The sequence below is a fragment of the Crocodylus siamensis genome, chromosome 1 (assembly GCF_052110815.1).
Source record: "Crocodylus siamensis isolate JL-2025a chromosome 1, ASM5211081v1, whole genome shotgun sequence".
In the NCBI taxonomy this organism is placed as follows: domain Eukaryota; kingdom Metazoa; phylum Chordata; order Crocodylia; family Crocodylidae; genus Crocodylus; species Crocodylus siamensis.
The window spans coordinates 423,044,592-423,060,948 of NC_143395.1; the positions used below are offsets into that span (position 1 = coordinate 423,044,592).

Here is a 16,357-nt window from a genome sequence, read left to right on the forward strand (position 1 = left end):
ATCATGTCAGCAAACTAGAACTGAGTGTGCATGCACCTGAATAGGTCATAATGTAGGTGTCTGGTTCAGGAAGGACTTGTGGTCCCGCTGGAGCAGGCAGAGAACCTGGCTCCAGATGCATTTGGTTTTGAGGCCATAGACAAGGGGGTTGAGGGTGGGGGGAGAAGCAGGTACAGGTTGGCGAAGAGGACCTGAGTGTGTGGAGGCACATTGCGTTCGTAGTGGTGGGTCAGGATGGTGAACAGGCCAGGCATGTAGAAGGCCAGGAGGACTCAGATGTGAGCACTGCAGGTGCGAAGGCTTTCATCTGGGCCCCCTTGATGGAGAGACACAGCACAGCACAGAGAATCGGAGCATAGGACAGGGCGATGGAGACCATGTCCGACCCAGCCACCAGAGCAATGATGACCGGCCCATACAGGCTGTTCACTGTGGGGTTGGCACAGGCCACCTTTACCACGGCCATGCGGTCACAGTATGAATGGGAGATGACTCTGAATTTACAGATAGGCAGCCACTTCACCAGGAATGGACAGGGAACCACAATGACTGCCCCCCAAAGCACTAGAAGCAGCCCTGCCTTGATGACCCTGGGGTGGGTGAGGTTGGTGGTATATCTCAGCGGCTGGCAGATGGCCGCGTAGCTGCCCAGCACCATGGCAAAGAGTACCCCTGACTCCAAAGCCGAGGAAATGGATGCTAAACATCTGGGCCAGGCAGGCCTCCAAGCTAATCTCCTGGGCACCAAACTAGGAGATGACCATCATCTTCAGTGCCAAGGAGCTGGAGAAAAGCAGGTCGGTGATGGCCAGCATGGAAAGGAGCAGGTACATGGGCTCCTGGAGACTCGGCTCTAACTTGTTGACAAGCAGCATGGTGCAGTTCCCCAGAAGCAGGACCATGTACATGGAGAAGAGGGGGACAGAGATCCAGACATGTGCATATTCTAGCCCCAGGATGCCCGGCAGGATGAATACAGATGGCCTGAAGTTGGCGGCACTGGTAATTTACGTTCTGGTACCGGACAGGTTCTCTCTTTCTCTGATTTGGAAACTTCTAGCTCCTGCCAGTTAAAGACAACAGTAATGATCTGATTTAGAGGGTAAAGTGATCGTATACCTTAGTTTTACTCTGACCACTCCAATTCTTTATTTAATGTCCAAGAAGCTCCTCTAGAATAATGTGCTAAGTTCTTATTTTATATTTCATCAGTCAAAGCTTTAGGGTTTGATGTGTTATTAATTCAAGACAATGATCCCAGAAAAAATATAAAGGTCAGAAACAGAAGAGCACAGGCAGGAGAACACAGTTCCCAGAAAAAACACTCCCGTCTGATCAAGGGAAGTTTACAAAACCCCCTAAAAAGGTGAGCAGGGGAACAAAAACTCATTAGCATGCTGGACACTAAGAACCAGGGACTTAACACAGACAATGACTTCATGAGCCATTATAATCTACTTGTTCCTCACTGAGCTCTGCACTTCACAGGTATTAACAGCCTCCCTTAAATGTATTGCTCTTGTACTTATCATGTTTCTCTTGGCTACCATGTCTCTTGGCTACCTGATAATTTATCTTATGTCCTGTTTGTATTTGCATATGCAATTTTACACAAGCACCCTTGTTCCATCTGATATTTAGCTCCGCTGTGTCTGCTTCTCTCCAAGAGACCTGAGGAAGGGTGATGTCAAAACCTTGTCTAAGTCTATCCCAACCATGCAGTCGCTGCAATAAAAGATATCACCCACAGACATCCTTGAACCTCATATTAACTCAAGACAAAGTGTTAATTCCCCCAAACAGAATTTACTGTGTTTGGCAGGAATAAATGACTCAGGAAACTGAGTGCCCAGTCCCATGGACAGTGTTTGGAGCATGGGGGTATTAAGTGCACAAGGGAAGTATGGATAATGAGGAGGAGAATGAACAGAGACAGGTTCTCAGTTCTTCTCTGCTCTTTTGGGCCTATCTCTCTTTTGGCCTTCCCATTCCCCTGCCTGATCTGCTGTTCTGCTTTCTGTTCCCTTCCCTGTGCTCCATGCCCAATTCATCATGCAATTGTATACAATGAGAGTTGGAAGGGACCTCGAGCAGGACCAGCCCCAACTACATCATCCCAGCCAAGGCTTTTTCTAGCTGGTTCTTAAAAACCTCCAAAGATGGAGAACAACCTCTCCCAGTGCTTTACTATGCTTCTAGTGAAAAAGTTCTTCCCATCAACTTCCCTTGCTGCAACTTGAGCCCTTTTCTCCTTGGCCTGTCATCTGCCCCCACTGAGAACAGCTGACCTCCATCTTCTTTGCAACCCCCGTGCAGGGACTTGAAGGCTGCTATTAAGTCCCCCCTCAGTCTCCTCCTCTCTAGCCTAAAAAGCCCAGTTCCCTGAGCCTCTCCTCACAAGTCATGTGCCCCGGACTTCATTGCCCTCCACCAAACTCTCTCCAAATTGTCCACATCCTTTCTGTACTGGGGGGCCCACAACTGGACACCAGACTCCAGATGTGGCCTCCCCAGTGCAGAATAGAGAGGAAGAATCATTGCCCTCGATCTGCCGGCAGCGCTCCTAACGATGCAGCCCAGGATGCTGTTAGCCTTCTTGGCAAGAAGGGCACACCGATCAAGGACACTTGGTTTGTTTAATGTTCAAGCAAATCTTGGGGTGCAGTGGGCTGGATGGGGGTGATACCTGAGAGGCTGGGGCTGGTAACCGACATAAAGGGAAACATCCCTAGCCCCTTCCCATCCAGACCAAAAGACCTATGGGAGAATCATACTGGTCTATCTCCCCATTCACATGCAACCCAGAAGCTTTTTTGGGGAGGGGAGCCCGTACACCTCTTTTAAAAATGCATGAAATCTACTGCCTTTGGACTTCCAAAAAAAATCGCACCTTGTTTCAAATGTGAAGTGCCCTGATATTAGCTACCAGCCCCTGGGTCTTTCTTTCCCTCTCTCTGCCAGATTGAGCGCAGATGGTTCTGGGCAGATACAGGGAATTTAGGATTTTGGAGGAGGAGCCATCAAGTGTCTCCAGTCTTTGCACCAGGATGCACAGAGCTCTGGATCCAGATAGTGAGGCTTGAGCCTAATGCAAGTGCGAAGGGCAGCACAGGGCTTGTTCCTGCTCCTGTTTACCTGTCGCAGCAGTCTCAGGGACTTTGGGAGGAGGCCGGTGCCTGGAAGAGACCGGAGCCCCAGGGGGATTCCCACCGATGCAATAAAGGCATTTGCCTGTGACACGGCCCTGACCACCTTCCTCAGAGCACACCTGATGCCTGCCTTGCAGAGCGGGCCCTGAGAGAGCGGTGAGTTCAGCTGCACAGTTCCCTCTAGGTCCTCTATTCTTCTCTGGGACAAATGATGCATCTTTAAAGGGAAGGAATTGTCTTTAGCTGGGTCTGACTGCAGCTCCATGTTTTCACCTCCCGCCTGGATTGATCAGGGAGGTCCAGACTTCTGCAGGTGCAAGGAAGAATATAGAAAGGTGGTTACACGGCTCCTGGCAGACCACAGCTGCCGCCGACCCTCCTTTATCTGCCAACAGACCGCGGTGAGTTCACCTTTGCAGTTCCTGCCAGGTGTTAGCTTGTTCTTCCAGGTAGCAAAATATGTATTGTTAACAAGGGAGCTCCATCAGGAAGTAGGCCTGCGCCCGTATGAGATGCTAGAGCTCCAGCCCCTTCGAGAGGGCATGAGGTTTGATTTCAGGATGGGCAGACAAGAATGTGGCACGCAGGAGAAGCCAGGGTTTTTGGTGATCCCCCTCCCTGGGCCAGTGGTCTGGTTGGGAGAGATTTTTAAACAAGCTTTCAGGCACTAAAGGCCCTTCTTGAAGTCTGGGGAAGAAGAAGAAGATTTTCTGGGTCACGGTGGTGACAACCCTCAGCAATGTGATGAACCCCGAGGCCAGCCACCTCAGAAACACCATGATTAGACCCTGTGTGGATGTTACAACCTGGTGTTGGTGCCATCCTGGATTGTGCTGTTCCCCAGCATGACTTAGGAACATCACAGCAGCATCCCATCCCATCCTAAATCTACTTAGATGCTTTGCCCTCGCTCACTATTGCAATGGAAAGGCTGTTTGCAATTTACCTACTCTCCTTGCTCAGCTCTTCCTACTCCACAGGTCATCACGACCTTCTTCCATTCTGAAGGGGTCACTTTTGCCATATAACTGCTCCTTATATACTGGCACTTTTTTCTTAGTTCCCCAGCCCGCCTCCAAGCAGTTTGCAATTGCATGGGAGCTTTTCTCTGAGCTCGACCTCAGCCTGTGCTGCCTCTTCCTTAGTCAGGGACTATTCAGCATAGAAAAGAGACACTTGTGGGAGGATTTGAAAAGGGTTTACAAGATACTAGATGGTGAAAAAAAGTCACTAGGGATTTATTATTGACTCTCTCTCACCAGACAAGAGCAAGGGGTCACAGCATGAAACGAGCAGGCAGTTTAAAGCTAACACCGAGAAGTTCTTTTTCACCCCATGTGTCATTAAAGGGGAGAATTTGTTGCCATCAGATGTGCTGGAAACTGCGAGTTTGGCCAGATTCACCAAGGGGCTGGATATATCCTTGGAGGAAGGGGGCATTGGTAGCTATTGAGCATGGGGGTGAGGGGCACGGCCGCTGAATCAGACCTTTCTGGACCTTAAATGCTGCTAGTGAGAGAGGAACAAGGGGAAAAATCTTGGTCAGACCCAATTCACTCTCCCATCCAGCCTCTGCTCTTTGCTGCCGTGTGACACAAGAAATCGGACAAGGTGGACCTGAGGTGACTCACTAAATGGCTGTTCTTATGCTCGTATATTCTAAGGACACTTGCTGCCCTAAAAGCTTGCCCTGCGGGTCTCCAAGCCATACAGCCGGTGCAATAAGAGATATCACTAAAATTCCTTGCTCCTCTGTCTGCCCGGTCACATTATGATCTGGCTTACAGTTTTCTTGGGGGCGTTGTGATGATATGTTTAGCCCTGTGTCTTGTTGAGAATACACGTTAGTTTATGCAAGACCCCACTGTATGCTCACCCTCTGAGTGTACAGCACGTAGACCGATGGCTGTATACATTCTGCCTAGCATCATTTTCCCTCAGATATACAGAAGGGAGAAAGTTACCAAAGGAACTGCATGGGAGTGGGAAATACTAGCACATCCTCAGGTGCATTAAGCCAAACACTTGAAGGGGATGTAGCAGTCACTGGGCATTGGAGCATGAATCGGACACTCACTTGCGAGGTGTACAAATGGGAGACTTCACCCATGGAAAGGATCATCATGACTTATCTGTCCATGGTGGACACTGGTCTTTGCCTGTATTGGCTCCTTCTGCCATTGTGTTGTCAATTCCTTGGGTTCCCTTCAAGTCCTTCACGCTTCTACTAGATTAGATCACTTAAAGCATTTGGGGTCACCTATAAATGTTGCCGTCTTGCGGCTCATTTTCCAGGCCATTAATCAACAGATGGATGACATCCAATGTGTCTCACCTCCCTTGACTACCCCACTGGGAGTCTGTGTCCATGCTGAGAACTAAACAACTCTTCCTCTCTGTTTTGTGATGTACAGGGAACCAAAAACCTTCTGGTTATGTGACCGGACATCTCCAAGGTACCATGCGTACTAATCTCACCAGCACGTATTTCAACCCCACCACGTTCACACTGATTGGGATCCCTGGGCTAGAAGATGTGCAGTTCTGGATCGCCATCCCATTCTGCATCATGTATATTCTTGCTGTCACTGGAAACTGCATCCTCCTAGCAATAATCAAAACAGAGCGCAGCCTCCATGAGCCCATGTACATATTCTTGGCTATGTTGGCAGGGACGGATTTGGTCTTATCCACTTGCATATTACCCAAGATGCTAGGCATCTTCTGGTTTGGCTCCAGGGACATCAGCTTCAATGCCTGCCTAGTCCAGATGTTTTTTATCCACACGTTCCAGGCTGTAGAGTCAGGGGTGCTGCTAGCAATGGCTTTTGATCGCTATGTAGCCATCTGTAATCCCCTGAGACATTCGAGCATCTTCACAAACGAAGTGCTCTCCAGAATTGGGAGCCTGTTGGTCATGAGGCCAGCGGCACTGATCGTTCCAAGTATCTGTCTGATTAAGAGGCTGCAGTCCTACAAGAGCACTGTCATTTCCCATGCCTACTGCGAGCACATGGCCGTGGTGAAGTTGGCGGCCGTGGATGTCAGAGTCAACAAAGCTTATGGCCTGTTTGTAGCTTTCACAATCCTGGGTGTTGATATAACCTTCATCACTGTGTCTTACTTCCTGATCTTCAGGGCCGTCTTCAGGCTGCCGCAGAAGGAAGCGCGTCTCAAGGCTTTCCATACCTGCACCGCCCACATCTGTGTCTTTCTCGAGTTCTACACCCTGGGCTTCTTCTCTTTCTTTGCCCACAGGTTTGGGCACCATGTGGCTCCCTACATCCACATCCTCCTGTCCAGCCTCTACCTCCTGGTGCCCCCGCTGCTGAACCCCATCGTGTACGGTGTGAACACCAAGCAGATCCGACAGCGGGTGACAGAAATGCTCAGTTTCAAGAACAGCCCCTTCCAAAACTGAGCTCAGGTTTCTGCTGCCTCCTCGACTACCAGAATTTCAGCTCCTGGACCTGTCCTTTTGAGCCACCACATAATATTGTCATTCTCTTAAAGGTTTCGAGAGCCACCTTCAAACCAGTTAAATTGCTTATCTCCAATACTCCTACAGGACACCTGGTCCCATCTCTGTCTCCAAAAAATGCTTATAAACAGTCTTTCTAATTTCTATTCTAAGTGTGTTTCTGCCCACTCAGTTGGTCTAATAAAAGATATTGCATCTGCTACTCAGTTGGTCTAATAAAAGATATCACATCTACCCTACTCAGTTGGTCTAATAAAAGATATCACGTCTACTCAAAGAACCCTTCTGCCCGCAGCATCTGATGAAACGTGCCTTACCTCATGAAAGCTTGTGCTGTACACACATATGTCCATTACTCTGGTTAGTCTATATGGTATAAATCTCTGTCTTTTACTTGTCTTCAGACTAACACAACTATCAATGACTCTGTCCACCATACAGCTATGTGTTTCTGGGGAAACACTGTCCACTCAGTCAAACACTTCTTTCTCTTTGGTGTTTAACACTGCTGTAAGTATAGAGAGCACCAATATCTCCTCTTATCCTTTGTCCTTTAGGCCAAAAGGGTCAAGTTTTGACCATTTCCTTTCATAAAATATGCTGTCCATCCCTCTGACGATTCTGCACCACTTCTCTGGGATTGTTACTATTTGAGGTCATCTTTCTGAACTTGGGTGACCAGCCCCAAACACTGTAGTGCAGGGGAGGTCTCCCCAGAGACTTGCACAAAGGTATCACTACATCTCTGTCACTACTGGAAATCTGTTACCTACTCCCTCTGTGCTTGCATTTGTCCTTTTCAGTTATCTCACTTTGGATTTCAGTCACCCCAGGATCAGCTAATACCCAAAAGACTTCCACCTTCTCAGTCCTTTCCAAATAATGAGCTCCAAAATTACAGCAGAGCATTATATGATAAGTCGCTTGTGTTATGGCTCAGCATCTTGTATGCGTAGGATGATAGGACAGGAGGACTAGAGGGGACCTCGTTAGGTCATTTAGTCCAGCCCCTGCTCAAGGCAGGATTATCTCAGCCAAGGGTCTGTCCAGCCTGCTCTCGAACATTTCCAGGGGTAGAGATCCCACTTTCTCTAGGTGTCTGTTCCAATGCTGGACCCCTCTCAAAGTGAGGAGCTCCTCCTAATGGCCAACCAAAATTCCCCCTACTGCAGCTTGAGGCCATTGCTCCCAGTCCTGACCCCCCCTCCCATGGTCACAGAGAAAAGCCCATCTCCATCCATTCTGGAATCACCCTTCAGTAGGGTTGTCAATCCTCCAGGATTTCCCTGAAGTCTCCAGGAATTACATATAAATCTCCAGGGGACTGCTGAGAGTCACCCAGGAGATGCATGGGAAGGCATTCATTAAAATAAATATTAAATGTTGAATCTGATCAGTGGGTTGTTACAATGCAATAGTAATGTGCCTTCCTGTCATAGATTTCATAGATTTCATAGACATTAGGGCTGGAAGGGACCTCGGGAGATCGTCAAGTCCAGCACTAAAGTCTATGCACTGTAATCCAGACCTGGTATATGCAAGCACGCGGGCATGTTTGCGCTGTGTGTCACAGGCACATTGGCATTCTGGAAACCTCCTGGAATAGATTCAAACAGCATTGGCAACCAGACCCATCTTTCATACCCAGCAGGTTTTGAAGAATGGGATCAAATCACCCCTCCATCTTCTTTTCTCGAGACTAAACAACCCTTTTTATTTCTATTATACATCCTCATCTCATCTCTGTCAGATTCCCATCCCAGTTCTGGTCTCCCAGTCTTCAAGATATGGCACAAGATATTGTGATTTTTTTTCTGTGTGATATCCCAACCCTCCTCTGCACTGACCATGTCTCCCAACGTTGTGCAGAGAGAGGTAGTTAGCCGTGTTAGTCTGAAGTCAAGGTTGGAAAGAAGGCAGTGTAGATCTGCACCTTATAAACCTACTAGCTTAATGTAGAAGACAAATATGTAGTCTGTATGTAGCCTTGGTGCTCTCTATACAAGTTTGTGCTCTCTGTGTGTTTTTTTAACTAAATACGATGAATATCTGTGATGAGTATCTACCCTGCCTTCTTCCCAACCTTGTTTCATCAGCAAACATTTTCAGCTTGCTCCCAGCAAGTGTGCCAAGGCCATTAATGAAGATATTCAATAGGATCAGTCCCAAGCAGCAGCCCTGGAGGAACTCCCCTTGGATCTCCCTTCAAAGCAATACTTCCCCTTTCAGTATTATCCAGGGTTGTCTTCCCTTTACCCCATTTTCCCTCTCTCACAGATCCTCAAGCTCACTGCTGCTTCTGACTTTGCTGGGAGGTCAGTGCCCTGAGCCATGTGAGCCCTCAGTCCATTATAAGAAGCTCCTTGGTTTTCATGGATGGAGCAAAATGCCTTATCCTTCCCCTCTCGAGCTCCGCGGAGCAGGATGCAAATGGAAGGGAAGGGCAAAGGCTTCATTTCCCTGCTCTCAGGGCCTTCAGTCCCGTCCAGCTCATACACAAGTGGTTTGACTATGTTTGTGCATAAGTGTGCATTAGAGGCAAATTGAAAATAAGCATTGGAAGGGACCGCAGAAGGTCACATCTAGTCCAACCCCCTGCTCAGAGCAGGACCAGTCCCCGCTACGTCATCCCAGCCGAGGCGTTGTTGAGCCAGGTCCTAAAAACCTCCAGGGATGGAGACTTTACCACCTCTCAGGGTAGCCTGTTCCTGTGCTTCACCACCAACCTAGTAAGAAAGTTTTTCCTCATCTCTAACCTAAATCCATTATCATAAACTGTTGCCACTACAAAAATCCATGATGTACCCGTATCTTAAAGATCATCTGCACTTCTGGTCCCAACTTCTCAAAAAGGAGGCAGTAGAATTAGAAAAGGTCCAGAGAAGGGCAACCAAAATGATGGGGGCCATAAGCAGTTGCCAAACTCAAAGGCTATGATGTTTCTGTTTGGAAAGGGGAAGGCAGAGCAGGGATAGGATAGAGGTCTCTAAAATCATGAAGGACATGGATTACGTGAGCAGGGACCTGTTGTTCACCAAGTCCCAGAATCCTCTCACTGCTGAAATTGGTAGGTGACAGGTTTAAAATTAATAAGAGAAAGAACTGTTTTATGCAGTATGTGGTTAACTTGTGGAACTCATCTCCACAGGAGGTGGTGGAGGCAGAGAGCCAAGCCAGGTTCAACATAGGACTGAATAAATCCATGGAGAATAGATCTATCAATACCTATTGAACACCGTGGTTGCAGAGGTTTCCTCTGGTATTTCTGAAGCAATAATGGTAGATGCCAAAGTGAGTAATAAAGAGGCAATAAGTCACTTGTCCTTATTGAACCTCATGAGATTCCTTCTGGTCCATATGACCATGACTCCAGCCAACAGCCTGAAATGGGGTGAAATTGTGACTTAATAAATGAGGACCTGGCTCCTCAGGACATTTAGCAGATGTCTTTTTATTAGGGTGGTAGAAATCATGACTGCAGGTTAGAACTTGTTCTGCGCTGAAGCCTGGCAATACCGACTGTGATCTGGACAGGGCTGGAGCTGGCTGTGTGGTCAACACGCTTGCTTGTCAGTCCCAGCCCACACTGGGGTCTTGAACTGGCTCCAGTCGGGTCAGAGGATCTTAGAGAAGCGGGGCTGGAAGGGACCTGCCGAGGTCACATCTAGTCCGACCCCTTCCTGAGACAGGATCAGCCCTGTGCAAACCAGCCCAGACAAACCCATTGCCTGAACTCTGAGCAAAACGACACAGGCACCCCCGGAACAGCACCAGGCATCACGCCCGAGCCTGCTGCAGAGAAAGCACGGGGGCCGCGGTGGCCAACATCCTGCTTCACTGAAAGGTTATTAATACACAAGACAGCCTAGGTAAACACCTTGCCGCAGCTACAGAGGAAAGCAAATCCCCCCAGTGTAGACCAGTATGACCAGAAGTAGAAATTCCTTCCTGTCCACAAATGCAACATCGGTCTGATCCTAATAGGAGGGGGGAAACCCTCTGGCCAGGACACACCAACTTGGTCCCAGCAGGAGCATTGGCACAACCCAGTTCGCTGGCTGTAGCCAACACTCAATGCACCTGAGAGAGGTTTGGACTGAAACCAGTGTCTGTGGGTGCTAGCCCCCGCACCTCACTGGACTGGGTGAGGCCCACTGTATTATCCCTGCGGAGCAGCCACACAATAGCTGAACTCGTGTTAGGTACTAGGGTCTGGAGATGCCTCCTGCAGAGAGTCCTCACTTTAATGACATGCCAAGGCACTGAGCCAGTGTTTTACTGCTTGCGTGCAGTGTCATGCGCCTTTTACATGCCGTTGACATGCCCTGAGTGTAACTTTTGGCATGGCCTGTCATTGCATCTGGGTGTGCAACTCAATCTTCCCCTGAGGGCAGGGACTGGGAGCCAGAGAGGAAACAGAGGAAAACACAAATGGCACAGACCCTGGGAACACCCCAAAGCCAGCCACCAAAGTGCACACCTGAGCTGCAGAAGGCCCTACTGCTGACCCTGGGTGAATGCTGAGAGCCAAGCGAGGTTCAAAGAGGCTGTCCTCCCAGATTAAACATTCACTGCATAGGAATTAATATAACGTTTTAATAGAACATTCAGTAACAAAATACAGAAAAGGTATAAAGGGCTAAACAGGACAGCTGAGACCTATCACATGTGGGATTCATGTTTATACCATGCACATGTAGTTGAAGGCAGAACAGTCAGTATTTGAAAACAATTTAATCTTCAGATGTCTAATTCCTAAGTCAAAAAGCCTCTAGCAGGTAGCCAGTCCACTAGGGAAGGACCCTTCATGCCCAGCTTCTAAACCAAAGTTGCTGAATAGTGCTAACGAGGTACATGTACAAGGAGGTATTTCAGCAAGAACCACCACTCTAGACAGAAGAGCAAATGCCCCAAAGCAGACCTAGTTTTTATGCTTGATTGCTTAGCTAAAATATCAAGAACTTTACTAAATAAGGGGAAAAAAATAGGAGTGTTTCTAATGGGTGCCACTCTCGTATTCCTAGGGCGGGTCCCGTTCACTATATAAGCTATAGCTGTGTCTTGTCTAAAAGTCGCCTTGTCTCTCACTGCACCACTATAAGTAATCAAGGTGACTTTGCAACTTTTCCCCTCGGTTTTTAACCCTTCTTTCCTGAGTTTTCTTTAATGGTTCCCATCCAGTGGTATCCCCTCACCTGAGCATTTCCTTTGCCTATTCTTCTCTGAGCCAAATTACAGGCCAGCAGATCCCATGAGAAGTACTATCCTATCACTAAAGAGCTCAAAGCCTACTCTAGTCTACACCATGGGCCAACATGTGCAGCAGTGCCAGGGCAATCCAGGCACAGCACCATGCTTTGATGCGTCTCATTCCCAAGGCTGCCCCACGTAGGGTCACACTCCTGGGGCCCAGCCCAGCTCTGCATTTTGGAACAGTGGCCATCAAGTCCCCCAGGTCTTTGCAGCATGTTGCACTGAGCTCTGGATCCAGCTCCTGAGGCTTGAGCCTAGTGCAAGTGGAAAGGGCAGCACTGGACTTGTTCCTGCTCCTGTTTACCTGTCATGGTATTACACAAATTGCCAATTGCTCAAATCACAAGTGAGACCTTATGAGGAAGGATAAAGCGAGATGCTGCATTTATTGATTAAGCGCTTAATGCGTGCGCGCACACACACACCCACATTCAGACCTCAATTTCTGTTCTGCACTGGTATACATTACCAGTCTTATGAGTATTTGGATCAACTTAGTGGCCAGCCAAGTTGATCACGAGTAGGAGCCAGGCTCCTGCCCATTCATCTCATCAGATGAACTGATGCTCCAGGATGACATGCAGAACAAGACCCAAAATCAATACGTCTCGCCCCAGGTTTTATAGCCTTGTCAATTCACCCGGTCCCCTAGGCTTTTGCTGGTTTATCACTATGTTCTTCCTTGAACATCACTTGCCATTGTTCTCTCGCTGTTCTGGGGCAGATTCTTCTTGTTTTTGTCTTTAATCTGTCCGCATTCTTCAGCCAGTTGCCAGTTGATGTTTTCCTTTTCCACAGACATGCTCTCACCCATTTTCTCACAACTTACAAAGGGCGAGCACTTATGTCAAGCTACAGAGCAATACAAAATGGAGTTTCTTAAGACAATGCAAAACTCATGAAACTTCATGAGATTAAAAGCAATAGGCAAAATCTCTGTATATAACAATGCTTGGGGACTTTGGGAGGAGGTCAGTGCTTGGAAGAGCCTGGAGCCCCAGAGGGATTCCCACAGATGCAATAAAAGCATTTGCTTCTGACGCAGAACTGATCTGCTCAGCCTCACCTGCCTCAGAGCACACCCGGTGCCTGCCTTGCAGAGCGGGCCCTGAGAGAGTGGTGAGTTCAGCTACATGGTTCCCCATAGTTCTCTGGGGCAAATGATGCATCTTTAAAAGGAAAGTTTGTCCTTAGCTGGCTGAGTGCAGCTCCAAAATGTGGGACTTTTCACCTCATGCCACGACCAATCAGGGCGGTCCAGTTTTCTGCATGTGCAAGGAAGAATACAGAAAGGTGATTACCTGTGATAGGCTGAAGTCAGACAGAAAGCAGAGTAGAGACGTGCCTTATAGACTACAGACCTATAGACCTGGTGCATCTGTTCCCTGCCTTCGGCTCAACAAAGAACATGACAGCCGTGAGGCACACTGTTTGCTATTCTCCATCACAGGATACCACTCCCCATGGATGGGTCATGAGACTGCACTGGCTTCCAGGCCTGTGATTTCACATTCCCATTCTCATTCATTTGCATTAAAGAGGGTGGTGATGATCCAGTGCCCACGACTTGAGTGCATCCAGTGTGCTGCATGTTTCATCCTTACTTGTGCTAATATGTGTTTCTAAATCATCCTTCTCAACAGCCACCTGTTACGGATGTTTCCTGTGCTGATCACTCCCTTTCACAAATGAAGCTGCTCAGTCATCCTTGTGAGTAATTCATGGTGTAGATTGGGCCTTGAAAGCAAGTCTGATGTTTGGGAGAAAGAGGAACAGAATGGGTAGTAAAACAGCGAGACTTCTGATGCCCTTGTGAGCCACTGTGCCCCCTCAGCTGGACTCTGCATAGTTTTGGTTATTCGGTCTCAGATAGGTTGCAGACCGAAGAGATTGGGCCGAGAGACAGACTTCAGGCCTAAACAGAAGTTCACACCAGCTGGATCTACGTGTTGAAGACAGGAGGTGCATAGGACAGAAGGGCACAACAGAATGAGTGGCAAGAGGAAGGGGGACAAAGTGCCATTCATCCTGTCTTGTAACACACTCACGGTAGAGACAGTCATCAGGGTCAAAGAGCAGCAAATTCCTGAACTATAACCAGAAGCAGAGTAATTTTGTCATAGAACCAGAGAGAATGAGCATTGAGATGAACCTCAGGAGGTCACATCTAGTCCAACCCCCTGCTCAAAGCTGGACCAGCCCCAAATACATCATCCCAGCCAAGGCTTTGTCTACCTGGGTCGTAAAAACCTCTATGTGGACTTCACGACCTTTCTGCGTAGCCTGTTCCCATGATCTACTACCCTCCTTGCGAGAGAGTTTTTTTCCTAACATCCAACCTCAACTTCCCTTGCTGCAGCTTGGTCCCATTGCTCCTTGTTCTGTCATCTGCCCCCACTGAGACCGGCCCAGCTCCCAATCAGGCTACCCAGATTGTCTTTGCAACCCCCCTGCAGGGAGCTGAAGGCTGCTATCAAATCCCCCCTCGGTCTTCTCTTCTGCAGACTAAATCAGCCCAGTTCCCTCAGCCTCTCCTCACAAATCATCTCCCCCAACCCCACAACCATTTTTGTTGCCATCCATTGGACTCTCTCTAATGTGTCCACATCCTTTCTGTAGCAGTGGGGGGCACAACTGGACGCAGGACTCCAGATGTGGCCGCCCCAGTGCTGAATCAAGGGGAAGAATCACTTCCCGCTGTCTGCTGGCAACACTCCTACTAATGCAACCCAGGATGCTGTTATTGAGAATATTGTTATGTTATTGAGAATGTCACTGAGTCTATTGAGAACCAGGCTATGCACTGGTCACAGAAAGTACTGGACAGTGGTACAGAGAACAAGTGCATTGCCTGTTGCTTTAGGGTGCAGAATGAAGCTGTTCCAACATAGCATGGGTTGGGAGCCGGTTCACAGTTGTGCGGAGGGCTGTGGCTGCAGCACAGGAGGGTGGGAGTGACGACCCAGCCGAAAGTGCTGACAGGGAGAGCTTAACCCATGCTTTGGAGGTGCCAGGTGACACGGGAGCTCAGTGGCCAGTCCACAGCAAGGCAGATCAGCACACCCTTTGAGGGTGTCAGCAGACATCACACTTGAACCATTCTGGGAATGACACTGATTGGAAAGTGGTTCACAATTGTCCCAGGTCAGAGGTGTCCACATGTATATTGCTAAATAAAATGGTCATATTTGGGATCAGGCAGGAATTTTCCCCCTGGTCAGAGTAGTATGGACTGGGGTGGGGGACCGTCATCTGTAGCAGGGAGCATGGCCTCTACTTGGGATCTCTTGAGCATATATTAACAACCTTTTAAAGAAGCAGGACACTGGCTGCCATGGTCACCCTGCTTTATGTGTGGCACATTTGGATGTGATGTCTTTTGTGTACTTTTGCGAAGTTTTGTAGTTTTGCTAAGAGGTCAGACAACGGATGCATCAGGGATGTTTTGGACAGGGCTGATCCTGCCTCTGACAAGGGCTGGACTAGACATGACTCCCCTGGAGGTCCCTTCCAGCCCCACTTCCCTATGACTTTCTGATTTGATCAATTTTTATACCTGATTGTCCCATCAAACTGACCTCAGGGGACGGTAATGAGCACCCAGTGCAATTGCAATTTTCTACTCCCCTTTCTCACTGGCAGGGAGTTCAATACTGTACAGACCCGTTCCAGCACTGCTGAAAGCCATGTGGTGGTGCCTGCCTTGGAGCATGTGTAGACGGCTGCAGGGACTGCCTGGGCTCCTGCTTCTGGGTTCCCGCAGGGACTGCGTGCTCTGGAGATGCCAGAGCTCTTGCAGCTTTTCAAGAGCACTTTCTCCTAAGGCACTCGTCAACTTATTTGACCAGGGCTCAGTGTATCTCAGGCTGGTTTGGGAGTGGAGGGGTGGCTCGGTGTCATGCCTGTCCACACTCTCCTGATCGTCCCAGTACACTTCGAAACTGTTCCAGGTGGATTGAACCCAGTTTAATAGGCTTGGGTTTCTTTTCACTTCAGGTTGAAAACACATTCAAACTTTTTCTAAGGGTTGCATGTATTAGACTGGATAAAACATTAGACTTGTTATAGAAGCTAATTTTTCTTCCAGGCCTGAGGTACCTCTGTCTGAGAGCTGTTGGGAAGAGGCTTCCTGAGTGGGAAGATGATTTCTGACACGCCCAGGAGGGATTCTTTGCAATTGGTACTGGCCACTGTCTGAATGTCGTAAGCTGTTGCATTCTCCATTCCCCGAGACCCTTAATCCCCTCTCAAATTCCAACAAGTTTTCACTCCAGCTGAGTAACCAAAAGTCCTGTGTTCACCTACAACTGCTCATCCATTTCCCATGTCTTGAGGAGACCAAGGCCACTTCCCACGGGCACCACACTGAAAATCTCTTTTCACGATAAAACCTAATTGACTGTTCTCTCATTGCTTTCTCATATCCAGGAAAAGCAAACCTTTCTGGAGATAGACTGGATTGAACCAGAGTGCC

At 48.4% G+C, this 16,357-nt stretch overlaps 2 protein-coding genes across 2 annotated transcripts; one reads left to right on the forward strand and one right to left on the reverse strand.

Annotated features, from left to right (window-relative positions):
• Positions 1-229: 229 nt before the first annotated feature.
• Positions 230-658, reverse strand: LOC149875654 (olfactory receptor 52N5-like). The gene has a single exon (XM_090061934.1). The coding sequence runs from the start codon at positions 656-658 to the stop codon at positions 230-232; it is 429 nt and encodes a 142-aa protein (XP_089918060.1).
• A 4,952-nt stretch (positions 659-5,610) lies between these two features.
• Positions 5,611-6,570, forward strand: LOC149875655 (olfactory receptor 52A1-like). Its single transcript, XM_090031810.1, has one exon. The coding sequence runs from the start codon at positions 5,611-5,613 to the stop codon at positions 6,568-6,570; it is 960 nt and encodes a 319-aa protein (XP_089887936.1).
• Positions 6,571-16,357: the final 9,787 nt, after the last annotated feature.

Excerpts from the sequence above, each read along its gene's own strand:
- LOC149875654 (XM_090061934.1), bottom strand. The coding sequence starts at position 658 with ATGGTGCTGGGCAGCTACGCGGCCATCTGCCAGCCGCTGAGATATACC.
- LOC149875655 (XM_090031810.1), top strand. The coding sequence starts at position 5,611 with ATGCGTACTAATCTCACCAGCACGTATTTCAACCCCACCACGTTCACA.